General features: G+C 37.0%; 4 protein-coding genes across 6 annotated transcripts; all 4 read right to left on the reverse strand.

Annotated features, from left to right (window-relative positions):
- Positions 1-1,953: 1,953 nt before the first annotated feature.
- LOC111648186 (uncharacterized) lies at positions 1,954-5,375 on the reverse strand. Its single transcript, XM_023397991.2, has 6 exons — positions 4,577-5,375; positions 4,029-4,358; positions 3,498-3,860; positions 3,033-3,173; positions 2,831-2,874; positions 1,954-2,749 (listed from the first exon to the last, which is right to left on the reverse strand). Exons 1-6 carry the CDS (start codon positions 4,638-4,640, stop codon positions 2,615-2,617), a joined length of 1,077 nt encoding a protein of 358 aa, XP_023253759.1. The 5' UTR covers positions 4,641-5,375; the 3' UTR covers positions 1,954-2,614.
- Positions 5,376-6,374: 999 nt separating this feature from the next.
- LOC111648290 (signal-regulatory protein beta-2-like) lies at positions 6,375-8,594 on the reverse strand. 2 transcript variants are annotated; one of them, XM_087171776.1, is made up of 6 exons: positions 8,441-8,594; positions 8,001-8,330; positions 7,450-7,806; positions 7,107-7,247; positions 6,915-6,976; positions 6,375-6,832 (listed from the first exon to the last, which is right to left on the reverse strand). In XM_087171776.1, the coding sequence occupies exons 1-6, from the start codon at positions 8,481-8,483 to the stop codon at positions 6,707-6,709; spliced, it is 1,059 nt and encodes a 352-aa protein (XP_087027902.1). In that variant the 5' UTR covers positions 8,484-8,594; the 3' UTR covers positions 6,375-6,706. The 2 variants fall into 2 exon arrangements, with proteins under 2 accessions (XP_087027902.1, XP_087027903.1); XM_087171777.1 differs by lacking the exon at positions 7,107-7,247.
- A 1,389-nt stretch (positions 8,595-9,983) lies between these two features.
- On the reverse strand, positions 9,984-11,176 carry LOC147817114 (ribonuclease-like 3). 2 transcript variants are annotated; one of them, XM_087171761.1, is made up of 3 exons: positions 11,094-11,176; positions 10,949-11,006; positions 9,984-10,477 (listed from the first exon to the last, which is right to left on the reverse strand). In XM_087171761.1, exon 3 carries the CDS (start codon positions 10,466-10,468, stop codon positions 10,040-10,042), a length of 429 nt encoding a protein of 142 aa, XP_087027887.1. In that variant the 5' UTR covers positions 10,469-10,477; positions 10,949-11,006; positions 11,094-11,176; the 3' UTR covers positions 9,984-10,039. The 2 variants fall into 2 exon arrangements, with proteins under 2 accessions (XP_087027887.1, XP_087027888.1); XM_087171762.1 differs by having other exon boundaries at positions 9,984-10,474; positions 11,094-11,175.
- On the reverse strand, positions 10,950-14,508 carry LOC147817115 (ribonuclease-like 3). Its single transcript, XM_087171763.1, has 2 exons — positions 11,094-14,508; positions 10,950-11,006 (listed from the first exon to the last, which is right to left on the reverse strand). Exon 1 carries the CDS (start codon positions 14,447-14,449, stop codon positions 14,015-14,017), a length of 435 nt encoding a protein of 144 aa, XP_087027889.1. The 5' UTR covers positions 14,450-14,508; the 3' UTR covers positions 10,950-11,006; positions 11,094-14,014.
- Between the last annotated feature and the right edge of the window lie 3,471 nt (positions 14,509-17,979).

Consider the following 17,979-nt stretch of genomic DNA (forward strand, 5'->3'; position numbering starts at 1 on the left):
ACCCTCTTCAGAGGCGGAGCATGTGAATCAGATGACCCCAGGTCTTATCCCAGTGGCTGACACCACAGTTATGTGCCTAAGGACAGAATGTGTGAGTTTGACGTATCTTCTGAAAAGGATGTTGCAAGATGTTACCCATCGTATTACTGAGTTTGCTGCTAACAAAGTCATTTCATTACTGCAATTAAAACTGCATTTGCATGTATTATATTTTTGCATCCAACTTGAAGTAGTGTAGTCGTGTGTTGTACTGCGACTCATGTCTGTGCATGTCTATGTTCAAAACCTTGCATGCCACTTTCATACAGGGTTTTGCACACACCTTGCAATGACTCTATTATGGTGTGCGCACTTTTTTTCCTAACTGCCATCCCATAATTTGCACAGAAAAGGATATGAAGTTGCCACAAGTCATTCAGAATGTGTCCACTTTATAGTCAGATAAAGGTCAAAGGTCAAAAGTTTTGCGGGGGTTTTTATCTTTCTCTGCAACATCAATAAACATTGTCAAATTCCAGTAATCATCATTGTAAGAACATAATATATAGAAAACAGAGTTCCTACAAGGAGCTAAATGAAGAACAACAAGAGGAAAACTGATCCTGATGCACTACGCAGCATTTCTTTCAGACAAAGATGCTGCAACCTGCTAGCAAGGTTGTTTGGTAAAGGAGCTATATGTAAGTTTTCTCTGCTGCTGAATGTGGTTTCTTGCCAGGATTGTGTGGTGGTGGTGATGGTTGCTTTTTGAGAACTTCAGTCATCATTGCATTTACAATAGCCTACAAAAGGTTATAATTTGCCCTCTGAGAAGCGTTATTTCCTCAGGGTAGATCGGAGGCAGTGACTCAATATCGGAAAGTGATGAGATTGCCAACCAGGCTGGAGCTAGCTGGTTAGCACGCGAACTTCAATCAATGTAGTCAATAATGATCATATATATTTATTTGCTTACTTAATTAAGAGTTTTCTTTTTTTTGTCTTTTTTTTTCCTTTATGTTTAAATTTGAACATCAAATGATTTTTTGTAAATTGTAAGCTGCTGCTTCCACATATCTGTCATTGCTTCTGTATATCATCCACATGCAAAATGTTTATTGTATTGCAAAATACCTATATGGCACATTTCATAAAATAAGAAAAAAAATGAATTTGCTATTATTGTACTCCCTCTACATAGATGAAGAGAGAAATCAAAATCTCCTTATTCTTTTTTTCACCAAAATGACTGCAATGCTGATTTTCTTAAAAGAAACAAAAAAAACAACAAACACAAAAACAAAAACTGATTTGATTTTTTAAAGTCCTTTTAGTGCCCCCTACAGGCTATGTTGCTCCTTACACCTACTCCATGAAGTATGTGTTACTAGTGATTTTTGTTTGATTATCATAAACCAGGATTAATGGTCGGAAAAACACAGGAAATGAGCAGTTAAATATGGCTTTTACATTTTGTTGCATGCGATGTCTTATTTATTGACAGTCTAGCTCAAAGGTCACAAATAACAGCTTGTGTGGGCACACAACATGAGCAATAGGTAGCAGGTTATAAATGCTAACACCTGCGGTTTACCTACACACAGGCTGCATATAAGGGCTCGCTGCCTTTTATTGTTCTTTCATTATGACTGCAGCACTATTTCCTGTCATGCATTTCATAACTCTTGTCTTTTTCAGTTAAGAGTGAAAACAATAGAAGTCCAGCTGGGACTAACATTACATATCAATTTCAACCCACGTCATATTTAAAATTACCCACCACTTTTGGTGGAACTAAATAAAAGAGTGGACACAAAAAAGGTAATCTGGAGCAAAAATTGAAATTGAAATGTCAAAAGGTCATAATGGATGTTGAAATCATTAATGAAAACCTAATGACAGAAAAATCAGATATTTGTGATTCTACACATAGACAGGTAATTTAGTGATAAATAGTAATAAAGACAGCATAGATGGATGAAGGGAAGAGCTTTACTCATAGCTGTGCTTATCACTGTTTCACAATCATTGAAGTCCAACATAAATGGAACAAATCTAACTCATTATAAGCATAAGAACAACACAATAAATGAAGATATACATTGAGTTGTCAGATTATTAGGTACATTTAGCTGATAAACACTGATGCAGTCTAATACAACTGTCCTGCAATGAGCCCTCCCTTCATGAAGGTTATAATGTTCAGTTTTTGTTCTAACTGTGTTAAAGTGTTGTTGATTCAACTGAACGGTCATTTTGGAGGCTGGAATTTGCTGCTGTTGAACTGCATTGCATTATGTTGACAGGTGTTTTGCCCACCCCATTCACATCAGTGAGGGTGGGCTTAACAACAGAGACACCAGTTCAACGGCCAACAAAATGATCATACCGTTGTTACTTCTCTGAAACAGTTTCAATAAGAACAGAACATTACAACTCTCATGAAAGAGGATTTATTACAGCACAGTTCTATTAGACTGCATTCGTTTTTATCAAGGTGTACCTAATAAACCGCCAACTTGAATGTATATTCTGTGTACAACCCTACATGATAGCCACATATAACAACAACCTTTAGCTTTAAACAGAATTACATCAACTATGACATATTACATATATCAGTCCATTTTACTCACTAATCCAACCCAAAAGCCTTGACAGCAGCGTACGTTCTCTCTCTGCCCTTTGTTTTTGCATCTCTCGTTCCACCGCTCCCAGTTTTTATCATGGTAAAGACAACAGCTGAGTAAATCCACTTGTCCTCATCTCTCTGAGGAAATGGATTGCAAATTATATGAGATGACAAACACCAAAATGCATAGTAACTTTTTGGTTGATGAGTTAATCTTACCTTTAAATTCCTTTTTGCAATATTTTCTTTAAGGGAAACAGCAGCTGCAATATAAAATAATAATAGTAATAATAATAATGATGATCAATAGATAAAAATAACTAAGAATGTACTGTAGCTTTAATGACATAATTATGTTACAACTCTAATGAAATTAGCATTAGCTAAATAATGTGTGATATAGTGAGGCAAGCTCTTTTACCGTTGCAATAATCACACTTGCTTTTCTTCACGGCATAAATGAGGAAGGCTACAACAATCAGACTTATAGCCAAGACAGCACACAGCAGAAGCAGAATCATACTGTCCCTCAGTAAAACACCGAAGGACCACAAGCTGGTTCCTGAAACATGAGAAGGTTAAAGGTTATCAGTGAAAGTAAATGGAAATGTAATTACATCTAAGAGGATTTTACTTGGCAATAAATAAATAAATATACACACACACACACACACACACACACACACACACACACACACACACACACACACACACGACATCTAAAATACTACAATTTGAATAAATGGTGAAGCCAAAAAAAAACTAAAAAACAAATTCTTCTGTTGGAATTAATAAAATCAAACAGTGAGGAATAAAGATTTTTACAACCTTAAAACTGCATAAGAAGGCAATAAAGTTGGATAACTAAACAGACTGATACAGTTACCTTCAATCTCCACTTTTGTTCCATTTCCAAATAAAATCTCTCCACACGTGGCCACAGCGCAGTAGTAAGTCCCAGCATCAGAGGAGCTGACGTTCTTAGAGAAGTTATAAACACAGCTCTTCGTCGGAGAACGTGCATCAGGTTTCTTGCCACATTCATCAGGACCATTTCCGTAAGCATAAATTATATTTGGAAAAGATTGATCTGGACTGACTCCAAACCAGTGCACACTGTGATCACCCGGACAGGAGGGCTTCTCTGAGTGAGAGATGACTGAACACTGAAGAGTCACTGTGTCTCCTGGATAAACTGGAACTGTCGGCCTTTGAACAACAGTGTAGTCTGACATCCTCTTGGTGTTTTCTGTGAAATAGAGACAGCCGAAACGTTGAAAGGTTGTCTGTAGCATATCATTTATTGCACAGATTTGGAACGTTAAAATGGAAATGTCACACGGTCATAATGGATGTTGAAACTGTAAATTAACTCTTAAGACTAATATTTGCAATTCTACACAAACACATGTATTACCTTTTAAAGACAAATACGCGCCAGTCCACTGATCCTTACTCCACGTAGTAACTGCACAGTGATACAGTCCCTCATCTTCTTGGATTGTCCTCAGAATGATCAGATAACTGGAGATGGTGGTATGTTTTATTTGAAATCGTGAGGGACTAAACCCTTCTTCAAATGTAGGATTTGCGGTAGCTTTCATTAGCGAGGTAATTAACGTAAGGGTATCACCAATACTCTGTTTGTACCATTTGACTCTTATATTGCTATGCTCTGATTGAGGGAAGGAACATGTGAAGGTTACAGGTTCACCAAGCTGAACTGTTGTCACTGAGATCAGCGCATCTGAATAAAAAACAATGGAAAATATAAAATTGGTATTACAAAACAATAATAATAAGAAAAACAAAGCATTTATTACATGAATTAATCTTAAACAGTTGCAGTGCAAAGAGGCCATGTTACCTTACAACATGTAATAAATTATAAGCAAAAACATAATTTTGCCCCCCTGCAAAACACTCGTATAATAAAAGGGTTGGACAGAGGTAGTAAGCACTTACATCCTTGATGGAGAAGCAGAGTAATCCATAAAAGAATCATGCTGAGGTCTCTTGGTAGGATCATTGTTAGCTTTTCAAAGTGTAAAGGTGGTCACACTGTCAGAGGCTTCCACTTAGTTATCACCCTAGAGAGGTTTCAGAAGTACACTTCCTGTGACACTTCTTATCTAGGTTTAAGACTTTTGAGGTTCTGCGGTTTTAGTCGAATAGAGGAGAGCAGCATAGTTTTTTTTTTTATTACATCAGGTGTAAGTTGGTCTCTATAACCTGTTACAAAATGAGGGAATCATGGTTTTACAGTTACCTAAATCTCTTTTTTATCTATTTGCTTATTTGTATGATCAGCCCTATTTATAACTTTGGTTCCACACCTGCCGTTCAGCTTCCTTTGGCTGATTCCAGGAAGAAAATTTTACATTTGTGCTCAAGACAATTTGGGTCAACAGTGACATTACAATAGCACCACTGCCTCATCATTGTAACACAAATTCACAAGTAAACAAGATGAAGAGTTTGCAGCCATGTTAGCGGTTAGTGTAATTCAGTACTAACATCTGCATGCTAATATGCTTTCATGATAATACTTACATGCTGATGTTGAGCAGGTTTAATGTTTACCCTGGTCACCCTCTTACTATAGCATGGTAGCGTGACAACATATGCTAATTAGCACTAAACAGTAAAGCTTCTGGCCTGTGGCAATGCCATTAATGTCATCTGTACAAAATTTCTTGTAAACCATCAAATAGTTGTTGAGAGACTCAAAAGAGGTAGAGTGACCATCCTGGAGCCATGCTGCCAGCATGGCAAAAACCAAACCAAAACTTATTTCACTCACTATGAACAACTTGTTCTTCACTGTGCCACATAACTTCATCATGTCTGGTCATTGAGAGGATATCAAAAATAGCTGGTCATGAGCTTTATACGTTGGGATCGTAACTCTGATGGTACATTGATGGATAAACAGGCTGGTTTACATCACAGTATGATCGGGGGAAATGGCTGCTCTTCTAGAAAATGAGGTGACCTTTTAAATCACTTTCAGTAAGGAAATGGCTGCACATATGAACTAGGACAGAAGCAAAACACCCCTCTTTGAAGACACTTTCCTTTTCTGAGAACTGAAGGAAATACTCACTCTTATTCTAATATGCTTATGTGTTACCATGGTTAGCAAACAATCTTGTTTAGGTTAATTATGTGCAACAAACAAATCACATCGATTGGTTTAGTTTAGCTTTTGTGGGACACTATTCTTTTCAAACTGTGTAAGTGCGGCTGTTTTGTATGAACCAGAGTTAGAATGACAGCGTTCATAGCAGCCTAAATGAACTGGACCACAACATTTTTGTGTGTTAGCTATTTTCCCACAATTGTGTTTGTGGATTTTTGGTCACACACAAAACGAGCCATTTGAATTTGGGAAATTGTTAGGGGCATTTTTATCAATATCATTTTAATTAAATTAATTAAATTAAGGGAGATTATTGAGAATAATTGTTTTTTATGTTTAAAGGGAAAAAAAGGTGGTAAAAGCTTCATGAAAGTCAAATGGGATATTCACATATTTTCTTAAAATTGTTGTGGCAATTGTCAGTAAACTTATGTTGTCACTGTTTCTTCCTCAAATAACTCTTAAATCAACAAAGATTCTCTCTCTAAATAATGATTCTTGCGATAATTTTAACACAATTATACATTGTAAAGTTTTTCGTTTATGTTCAAACTCAGCATTTCTTCATTTCAGTTATAAACCGTAGTGACAATCTATTACTCAGACATTTGAGACTGTAGGTTAGGTTTACATAACTTGATTTTTTAATCCGCTTTGTCAGTTATTTGTACAAGAATGCTTTTCCTATTGTGACATTGAAAGCTTGAATATAAAACTCTTTCACATAAGAGTTCAAAAAAACATAGCATAGACAAAAGAAAGAAGTAGAAAAGACCTTTAACACTGACCTAATAAAAAATGAAACATATAAAGATCTGGTCCGAATGTGTAAGTCACTCGAGGGAAAACATTTGCCATGTGACATAACATATACTTCTAATATCCCCACATGGTGTATCATACAAGCATGAAATTAACAGCAATAAGACTCTCCAGTGTGTATGTTGCTGTTCCTAGCCCAAAACCCTGACATTCGAGTAAATGCTCCCTCCCTCCACTGCTTTTGCGCCACTCATTAAACTTCGGCTAGCTTTCCTTGTAAAAATTGGCACAGAATAAACCAATGAGTCTCCATCTGTCTGTAGAAATATATAGAAAAACATTATTAGATAGCATGTAAAGATACTACCAAAAAAAAATCCTATATTTGCCATTACTTACATTGTGACTTTGTTGATCACCAATGGCTGTTGCAGCATTAGTTTGAATGTCAGCAGAAGAATCTGGATTATGACATGAGAAACCATGAATAACAATCAGTAATGATGTAAGGATGCACTGAATTTCATTATATACTGAAAATGAATTGCAGTTTAATTAAAAGGAGGTTAAGTAAAAGTTTTTTTTTTTTACCATTTAAACAATTATACTTGTTTTTCTTGATGATGTAAGTTAGTAAGGCTATGACGATAAAACTTAGAGCCAAAGCAGCAGACAGTAGAAGCAAAACTGTATTTGCCCTCTGAGAATTGCCAAATAGCCACATGTTGGCTGCTGAAATATTAAGAAAAGGAACAAACAACAAAAATTAGTGAACAGTAAAAAAAAATAATTATCATTAAACTTTAATATGGCCTCTTGGTAATATGATAAATATTAGATTGAAGCTGATCTTTAAGGATTCCATTTATCTTCTAAAACAAAGTCCTCTAAAATATGCAAACTGTCTATATTTACTCGACATTTCTGCACTTACCTTCAATTTCCAGTTTTGCACCATTCCCAAATAATATCTCCCCACATGTGGCCACAGCACAGTAATAAGTCCCAGCATCAGAGGAGGTGATGTTCATGGAGAAGTTATAGACACATTTCTGAGGAGAGTGGGCATCAGGGCTCCTCTCACATTCATCACCACTGTTTCCATGTGCGTAAATGACACTGGGATAAGACTCATCTGATGCGCCTCTGAACCAGTACACACTGGGATCACCTGAACATGTTTTCTTCTCAGAGTGGGAGAGGACTGAACACTGCAAGGTCACTGAGTCTCCTAGCCGGGCTGGATCAGATGAAGGGACTTGAATGACGGCAGTGATATCTGGTTCTGGTCCTGGAAAATGCGGAAAAAAACATTTACTTATTTTCCATGATATTTAAAATGCATTGCAAGAAGAATGTGGGGCAAGTACTTAAGTTCTTATTCAAAGTTATGAATTAAACAAAATGATGCCCTCAACACCTCCTATTAAAAACATATTTTTTCTTTCAAAATGTAACTAATGTAAGGAATATTGCTCCATTTACCTTTGACTCTCAGAAAAGTACTATTCAGAAATGTTGTTTGTAGTTCAACATGTTTTTCACAGTAGTAAAAGGCAGTATCACTCAGCTCTGTTCTGGTAATATGAAGAACAAACGTTCCGGGCTCTTGTTTTGCTGTGATTCGAGGAGTCTTATTGAAGTAGGCACTAGCAAAAGTGTAAGTGGCTCCTAAGACTTCAGGCAAGTTTCCAGCAACAAGTCTGATCCAAAATAAGGTTCCTGACTCATGATATTCATGACGGCTACATGTTAGAGTTACATCTTCACCAACATGAACAGTTTTTGTCACAAAGTTTTGGTCGTCTCTGCATTCTGAAAACAAAGATCAGATGCAGACCAGTTATTACAAGAAGATTTAAATTCATACAGAATACATTTACCATAATAACGTGGTAATAACAGAAGCTGAATCTCATACTTACGTCCAAATGTGAACACAAGCGCTACGCAAAGTACGATCAGCATTTTCTGGTTGATCCACTTGAGACAGCAGTTAATTTAGATAGTACTGAAGACGATTAATCCTAATGTAATTATATCAAATGGGAGGGAACAATGAAAAGGGAGGGAACAATTTCAGAACAATCTGACTGGTCTCTCATCATGCTGACTGTTAAGTGCACCACCAATGTGAAAATGATCTCAACCTGGTTTGTCCAATCAGTATACAAGACAGCACGAGCAGTTTAGTTTTGCTATTGTTATAAAAACATGATTCAAAGAAATTAACACACTCAACGTAGATTTCTTGTTCACAGAATTTCCTCTGTGAAGAAATTACCAATAATGAATCTTAGTGCAGACTATTAGCTCCCCGGGGGTATCTGAAAAAGTGCAGACAAGACCAAACTGGGATCACATTGTCAATTTAAATAAATTTGTATTTTGGGGTTAGTGTGCAGATGTCAATCTCTTCATAAAGATGCTGACCATCCTAGAGCCAGGGGATCTAGTTTATTTTATATTTTTATAACGTAATTATTCCCTTCAAGTTGGGTTAAATGTAAGCAAACACCCATTTTGAACATGGAGGGTGTAGAGTTAAAATCCCACAGGACCAGCTGTGATAAAATACATGTTACTTATATGCTTTACCTTTGTTTTAATTTCTAATATTATTATTAATTTAATGAATAATATATTAAAAGTTTTAGATGTAGGCTTATGTCTGTATGTACCATCTTGTATCTCCCATATTAAACTGCTGCCATCTTCTGGCAGATGGTTTGTTGATTCAGTGAAAGTGAAGGTAACATCTTCGCTCAAACTAATCAAAACGTTTGTTGAATCGTTCAGTTTTTGATTTTGGGGGACCCTTGAATCTAGTGTAATCTTTCCTGTAATCTCAATATGTCTATGCTCTAATATTGGGGGTTTTGGTTGAAGATATCATATGTTTTTTTTAATGCACTGTGCTGGTCAGTTGTTTAAAGGGGCATACAAGCAACCCAAGTCAATTTGTTTATTAGTCTGCTTACCTAGAATAATGAAATATTTTGATTACATTGGTTATGTGAAATGTTTTGGTGGGAAGAAGATGCCAATTTAACAAATGGGAAAAGGGTACAACAGGTACATTAGAATTGATCCAAAGACAGTATTTGTTGATCATAGTTCAGTTTCAGTTTTGGCAAAGCCTTGATCCCAGTGGACTGTAAACATTCCTCTAACTGCAATATGATTGAACAACAAAATAAAGGGGATTGTGTGACAGTTCAAAGTATGGGCAATGATTGATGACCCACATGCAGACATGATCAGAACAGGTAGAATTAAGGACTGTCAAAACACAAGCTTTCAGTCACCGACCTTGTAATTAGTGGACGAAAAATTTAAATTTCTGACTGGTCAGTGTGTATTGACCAATGGTACTATAGCCATCATTAATTGTTATTTCTAAAGTTCACGACTACATAGTCAATTATTGCACGACTGTATAAAAAAAAAAAAAGACAAAAACAACTGTAAGCTTTTAAAGTATTTTATTTGACATGACATTGAAGTACACGCCTGCTGTTTAATCAGTTGTCAAAGTGTATAATGTCTCTGTCAAAGTGCACAGGAAGACCTTGCTCACATCTGATTGCAATTCTTCTTGTGCGAGCTTGACCGCGGTACTGACAGCGAGGATGCCTGCCCTGCTGGTTTCTCAGTGAACAGACAACGATGTCAAAAGGTTGGAGGCTTTTGGTCATCTGACCGTATGGCTCTCCTGCACGCTCACAGATGGATTTGACTATGTTGGTGGTAGCTCGGATGAAGGTATTGGTCTCCTTACACTCATTGCTGTCGGTTTTGGTGATATGTCGATTTCGTATCTCATCGTCACACCTGTTAACACTCATCTGCCCATTGATGTGTTGTGCTATAAATTTTCTGTAACGGTCAGAGACATCCTGAGAGAGCACAGTGGCAGAAAGCAGCAGCAAACACGCAAATGGGATCCTCATGATTCCCTGCTGAAGACAATGCGGGAAAAATACTCTGTTAGAGAATTTATGGCAGCATAAATGAATCCTTTACTAACTTTAGTCATACTACTAATACATAAATTCTGTGGAGCAGCTGAATTTTGTTCATACTGTGATCAGCTTGTTGGTTTGCAAACATTTGGTAAATAAAGAAAGAATAGAAATTCCTGAATGTTGAAGCCTAATCAGACTTATCACCAGTGTTATCATATTTCTCAAAACAAGTGAACTCTATACAGCCCACACAATCCTCCTAAAGACAATTTCCTGTTTTTCTTTTAAATCTTAATATCTGTGGCATAAGATTAAAAATTATAATCCATTTGGATCTTTAGCTATATAAAAACACTGATATTCTAAGAATAATGTATTGTGAATTTAGTTTTTATCAAATAAAAACCCTGTATAAACTCTTATTGATAGCTGGAAAATAAAGAGAAAGTAATAACAAAAACAAACCTTTTACGTGTGAAGTCAAATGCTCTTTTTCTTCTTTACTTTTGTCTAGTCCTTTCAGCTGGAAAGAATAGGAAATCAATGTCTTTTAGTCAACAAATTTGTTTCAAACTACTTTACTCTGCTGTGCAATCAAGAGCATATTTACCTGTATCAGACAGCGGTAGTGACCAGTGACAGGTTTCTGTAAACTGCTGAATCATTTATAGACTCCAGTTTGTACTTGGACTTCTTGGCACAACAACACAGCAGGAAGGGAATTCACGTCGTGATCTTGTTAAGTCGGGCAAGGGGTGTGTTTTTACTGTTTGAGAAAATTTTGTAATAAGGCATTACCAACAACACCGTCTGGAGGCGAGTATGATCCCAACCAAGTCTTTCTAACTTGCACAGACGACTGCACAAGCAGCATAGTTTTTGACATTATGTCATACAGTACATGACACAATCAAAGCAATCTAGACCAGAACCCTTGTACAGAGAGGTGATCAATAACAATTATACAGTATTAGAAGCAATGCAGACATGCTTTTTTTCCTTATGCAGTCAGTTTTAATTTTGTTTTAAAACACTGACCCTATACACAATGTCCAGTTTATATTTATTAGATTTCAGACAGAATGGGCTTAACTGTTTGGGGAGGGAAGAGGATTATTACAAGGGCAGAAAATGATTAACTGTGAACCTACAGGATGTGCAGGTTGAGTCCCACAGAGCTATGAGAATGTATACACAGTGCATACATAAAGAAATATTCACTTTTGAATGCAGATGCAATATAGCTGCTAAAACCTGAAACTTAGTAGTTTTGTTTTTCTGCTCTCACAGATATAACATGAGGGTTGCTTGTACCTTTCTCTAACTCTGTTGCTTTCTGGCCTTCCAACTTTGATATCTGTGTATCCTTTTTGTTAGTAAAACACTAGACTCAAATAGTCTCTCCTCTCTCTTTACACTGCTGCCATCTTTTGGTGGAAAGCAGAGGTTTGACAGGTGAAGCCCTAAGCCATTATTGTTAAGACACACACACACCAAATTTTTTCATATCTTTTTGCAGTTTATAAAGTGCCCTTTATGTTTCTGCACTTGATTGAAAAGTGCTACTAGACTGAATCGGGATAAATAATAACATATATATAATATTATCATTCTTAATAAATGAGAGCGGTAAACATGCCACATCAGTGCCATATTCATTCAGTCTAAAGTACGAAACACCAAAAAAGATGCATCAGCATGCAATTGCAGATTCAATGAATATGAGAGCGAGCACTAGAGTTCACTCAGAATAGTGAGAAAAATAAAAAAATCTCCAGTGAGGGTATTTCTGTGGACAGAAACGTCTTGTTGATGAGACAGGACAGAGGAGAATAGCCAGACTGGTTGGAGCTGACATCAAGGCTATACTCAGATAACCATTCTACAAAACTGTGGTGAGCAGAAAAGCATCTCAGCATCTCACAGCAGAAGACCTTGTCAGACCTCCTGTCAGTCAAGAACAGAAATCTGAGGCTGCAGTGGACACAGGCTGGAAAACAGAGCCTCGCCTGACAAATCTGGATTTCTGCTGATACGTGCAGATGGTAGCATCAGAATTTGGCATCAACAGCATGAATTCATGTATCAAACTTGCCTTGTGTCAACAGTCCAAATGGGGTGGTGGCGTAATGATGAGAGCAATGTTTTCCTGGGACTCTTTTGACCCCTTAATAGCAATCAGTCATTGTTTCAATACCACAGCCAATCTGAGTATTGCTGTTGACCATGTGCAGCCCTTTATGGCCACAATTTACCATCTTCTACTGGCTACTTCCAGCATGACAATGCAACCTTACATGCAAACACCAGATGGCGCCCTAGTATACTCAGTCAATAACAAAACCACATACTAATCTTCATGAAAAACTAAAAATATTCAGCTACCTGGTTGAACTTGCTACTTTTCAAATATTCCAAATATCTATAACCTTCAACATATGAGGTCCCACATATACCATGAAATAGTAGCCTTCATCTGTCAACATAGCTGCTGCCTCATGTGGATTTCCTGGTTATTTGTGTGTGAATGAGTGTGAACCACCTTTGCACAGTGCTGTGACAAGAAAGGCCTATTATATATTTCAATATTTTGTTAATATTTGCTTCAATTTTCCATGTTCCCATGTACAAATAAACAATAACTGACAATATTCCAATAAATCAAATAAGGAAATGCGATGAACCAAATGCGAGACATAAAGGATCTGACAGCTGTGATGGACAAGCAGCAGGTCAGGTGTTAATGTGAAGTGGAGGATAAAGAGCAAACAAATCGATCATCCTGGTTCTGTAAGAGCTCCAGATGCTGATAGGAATGAAGAAGGGATTCTACATCAGTGCTAACCCTAACCCTCTTTTGGACTGTGCATCACCATTTGCAACCACAAAGTTTTTTTTGCACTTCTAACCTCCAACATCCTGTGGAACACATGTATCGTCAGTTCTGAGTAATTAGTCCAAGCTATTTGGTCACAATCTGAGAAATGGCCAGCAACAGCTTTTTTTTCAGGGTTGCTGCTGCATGTAGCTTTGCATGTTTTTCATGCTCCTGTGTAGATCACTTTTACAGTTGTGAAACCAAAAGATTAAAAATGCATTACATTTACATTTTGAAGTGTTTTAAAATAACAAATAATAATAAATTGATAATGTTCTCATGTGCAAAACAAAGGACATTACAATTTTTTTTAATGATTATACTCATGTTTGACTTGAGTTTTTGGGAAAAACGAAAGACTGTTGGTAGTTGTGGTGAACAAATACACAAAAAACAGTTTTGAATCAAAAATATCTTTAATGTCTTTATTCTTCTGACAGTGAAGAATCTCAGAAACAATTATTCTGTTTCAAATTCTAGCTCTTTGAACAAAGGCAGTTCCTTCTAACAGGGCTCTAGAGGGCGTATACATGGTGTACCACATGAAAAACTGCTGTGTGTAACACTGATTATTGCATGAGTCTACAACACACACAAATGTAAACTGTCAAAGTTTATTTAACAAGCAACTTGAGTACACATTAGCTGTTCAATCAGTTGTCGCTACAATCTCTGTCTCCAAAATAGTGCACAGGATAACCTTGTTCACATTTGATTATAATTAACTTCTTGTCTATTTTTTGACCACTGTACTGACATTTGGCAAGCTTGGCTTTCTGTTGTGTCAGATTGCAGACAACAATGTCAAAGCATTGGTTGCTTATGGTCACGTTATCATATGGCACTATGTCACAGATGGATTTGACTTGCTTGATGTTGGCTAGAATGAAGGTATTGATCCTCTTACACTTTTTGTTGAGTCCAGAGATATGTCTTTTTTGCATCACATCATCACAATTAGTGAAAGTCATCGAGTCACAGATATGCTGTTTTTTGAACTTCTTGTAGCGTTGCATGAGATCTGCATCATGCAAGAGCACAGTGGCAGAGAGCAACATCAGAAGCAAACAGACACACTGGAACCTCATGATTCCCTGGTGGAGAAAAGGCAGAAAAATAGAAAATTTAAGGCAATTAAAAGTGGTAATTGTAATATATATCCCATCTCAAACTGAATATATTTCATGAGCCGCTGAGGGCAGTGATGTACATATAGTGGTTAACTTGCTGGTTCACACATTTGTGAAATTAAAGCTGGCTGGTAAAAATTACTCTTATAATGTTGAATGTTACTTAGGTGTGTATCAAACAACACTGTGCCCGGAGTTGGCTAAGTGACATTAAAAAACTCTCATGGGTTAAGAATATGTTTATGTTTTTATATTTAAATGAGGATGAGTTGCAGACCTGCACACCAACAGTTAACACTGCAAAGCCAAAATGCAAAAAACCACAACCACAAAATAAAAGCCCTACTACAGTTTTTATAAATAGATGCAAACCTTCTGAAAGTAGAAAAGTAGAGACTTCTTTTTTCCTCTATATTTATTAATTCTTTCTGCAAAAAAATTAAATAAACATAGTATGTATTTGTTATTTTGCTGTTTACTGTAACATTACAAATTTGTCTAAACCCATTTGACAGGTCATAAAAATGACTTACCCGTATCACAGACACTGCTTAGCGGCAATGAAGCATCTGCACACTTCTGAATCTTATTATAGTTTGGTTCCTTGGCATGTGAATTCTCCTCCTTCATATCTTCTATCCACCACCCACCCATACATGACCACAACCTATCAGACTCATTCTGCCTGCATACACTAATGCTGAACATCTTTACTGCTACACTGCTACCTGCTTTCGCCAAATTTAACTCCTATCTATATCTCCCAAGCTTCTTTCTTCTATTACAATTTAAATTTAAATGAATTTTGAATGTTTCTTTCAAAATGTCTTCAAATGTTGTATAGCCAGGTGGTGAGATTCATTTTCCCTTTTATTTTGGGCAAAATATGAAAAGTAATAATAGTAGACAAGACTAATGGTCACAATAAGGAGTGTGCAACTTAATTCCTGTAGGGCCAGCTATCCCAAAATACAGTATTTCTTTTGAGAATTTTTGCATGATTTAAACATTAAACATTACTTGTGACACTTTCTGCACACAGGAAGATAGAATCAATCTTTGATGACTGATTTACATCAGATAAATACCAATGTTGCATAAAGCCGTTCTCAGAATTTGGGAATTTAAGGGCGTTTTCACACCTAAATTTGGTTTGCTCTGGTCCAATTCAGTTGATAAGTTTGTAAACTTTAAGCATTTTCCCCTTGTTTTGGTTGCTTTCACAGAGAGGAAAATTCAAGTGAACCAAAATGCATCATTACAAACCACATGAGACTGTTCACTCCTCTTATTGGTCAGATTGTCTGGCTTGAGCAGGAAAGTAAACACAGGAAGGAGGTTACTGGAACCGTCTAGCTCAAACTTCACGAGTTCAGAACTCTTTCACACCAAAAACGAATCGCTCCAGAGTTTGTTTAGGACCAGACTGAGACCACCTCCTTGAAAGGGCTTTGGTCCATACACCGAGTGTGATTACTGTTTTCACACCTACCCAAACAAATCAGCAAGGTAGAAAACAAATCAGGGTTCGGTTTAACCAGACTAAATAGCGCAGGTGTGCAGCAAGTGAACAACACTGTTTCCTTGAATACAAAATGTTTTAAGTGCACAAGACCTGAAATATTGAAGACATCACATTGGGATGTGGAAACTAATAACTAAAATGAAATAATGAAATAATCAGCAAAGTAACTGCAGACTTTATGACACAGTAAGAATGAAAGGCTGATCTTAAAGTGATTCCTTTTCATTTGGATTAAATGTACAGTAAAATAGTGAAGACTTATGGGGATCCTGCAGTGTATGCAGTTTGAGTCCCAATGGTCCATCTATGCTGAAATATGTTTTCACAGTACATGTTTCTGAATAAAGCATGAATCAAATGACTTGTATAACCGTGTGTCTTGACTGTATAAGCAGTAGTCCTCGCTGTCTGTACGATGATGCCATCTTCTGGTGAGAAGCAGACGGTTTGATGATTTTATAGCTCAGTGGAGATGTTTTCATTTTTCTTTTGTTGACAGATGCTACATGCTCATACGCGGCACCGTACTGAGGTAGAATTCATCCTTCACAAAAAGCCTGGTCAACAGGTAATACGACACATGTATGTTGTGCAGATTAGAGGTGTTAATGCTACATCCAGGAGTGTTTGGCCTATGACTCTCTCATAGCCAATACTGAATGCTAAAAAGACAGACCACTAAAAACATACCCAGACACATGGCCCGCAGTATTTTGCAAACTTATTAAAGCTCATTACTTACAGCACAAGAAAATATACATACAAATGGGAAGGAGGAGATTCTCACAAGCAACTTGGAGCAGACCCACATATTCACAAATCAACCAGAGATTGAACAACCAGTAAAGCAAAGAACCAGCAAAGAAGTTGACAATTGACCCTGCAGGCTCTGATCAGCACACAACACAACAGCTTCAATGTACAAGCAAACGAAATACAGTATGACCTCCTGTGTAGCAGCAACACACAGCAGAAGCTCAATATAAACAGCCACAACAACTATTGAGATCATCAATAAAAACATCTGACATGCTAATAAGAGACAGAAAGACAGAGTGTATTGACTCACAGTGAAGATGAAGTTCCTTTTTCGCCTGGAGTAGGACACAGCTGTTGCTGTGATGGTCATTTTGTTTTGTTTGTTGAAACAACACTATTGCAGCTTACTCCTGGAGCTGAGAACAGTAGCAACACCGGAAGACAAACTATCTCTCGTCTGTTTAAATGAGGTAAACGCTGTTGTTTGTATTGAAGCCGAATAAGACTCGTTTTGCATTTTACCTCAGAGTTTCTTTTCCAGGGAGCGGACCCTTTACGGTTTCGCGGTAGCATGACTGACCGCATCTTATTATTGACGACTGGAAAAAATGCCGAACGTGTGACTGAGCGAGTGGTTTACTTCCTGTTAGCGTTAGCCATTTCTCTTACTAAATTTTTCGCGCAAACATCTTCTATTGCGTCATCAGGGGGCGTTTACAGCGGACCCACAACAGGTTTAATTGCAAACCGTAATTAGCTCGTACAGAAGAGGATTAAGGCCACATGAGATTTTTTGTTCTTTTTTTAATTCTGATTTTAACTTTATTCTGAGGAAAAAGTCCAAATTCCATTTAATTTGGATTAAATATACAGTAAAATAGTGAATACTTATGGTGAAGGAGTCCCAACTATAAACTCTCTGAGTTTAAAGTCAGAATTCTGAGTCTGTTGCTTCTAACTTTCTCTCTGAGTGATCATTTTATAAATAAATATAGCCAAAATCACAGCACAGTCGTTGTCTTTAACTTACTTGTATGGTGATTTTGACACTCGTACTAGGTACTCATTTTTGCACATTAACCACACACAGTCCAGCCATAGGTTTTGACCCAGTCTTGGCTAACACATAACTTGATGTGTTCGAATTAAAGGACGGCGACTTCACCCGACCTTCCTGCGATAGAGTGCGGTGAGGCGTCACGTT

Source organism: Seriola lalandi, unplaced genomic scaffold (assembly GCF_002814215.2).
Source record: "Seriola lalandi dorsalis isolate HSWRI2012SDOR001 ecotype SW California unplaced genomic scaffold, Sedor1 jcf7180002054972, whole genome shotgun sequence".
NCBI lineage: Eukaryota > Metazoa > Chordata > Actinopteri > Carangiformes > Carangidae > Seriola > Seriola lalandi.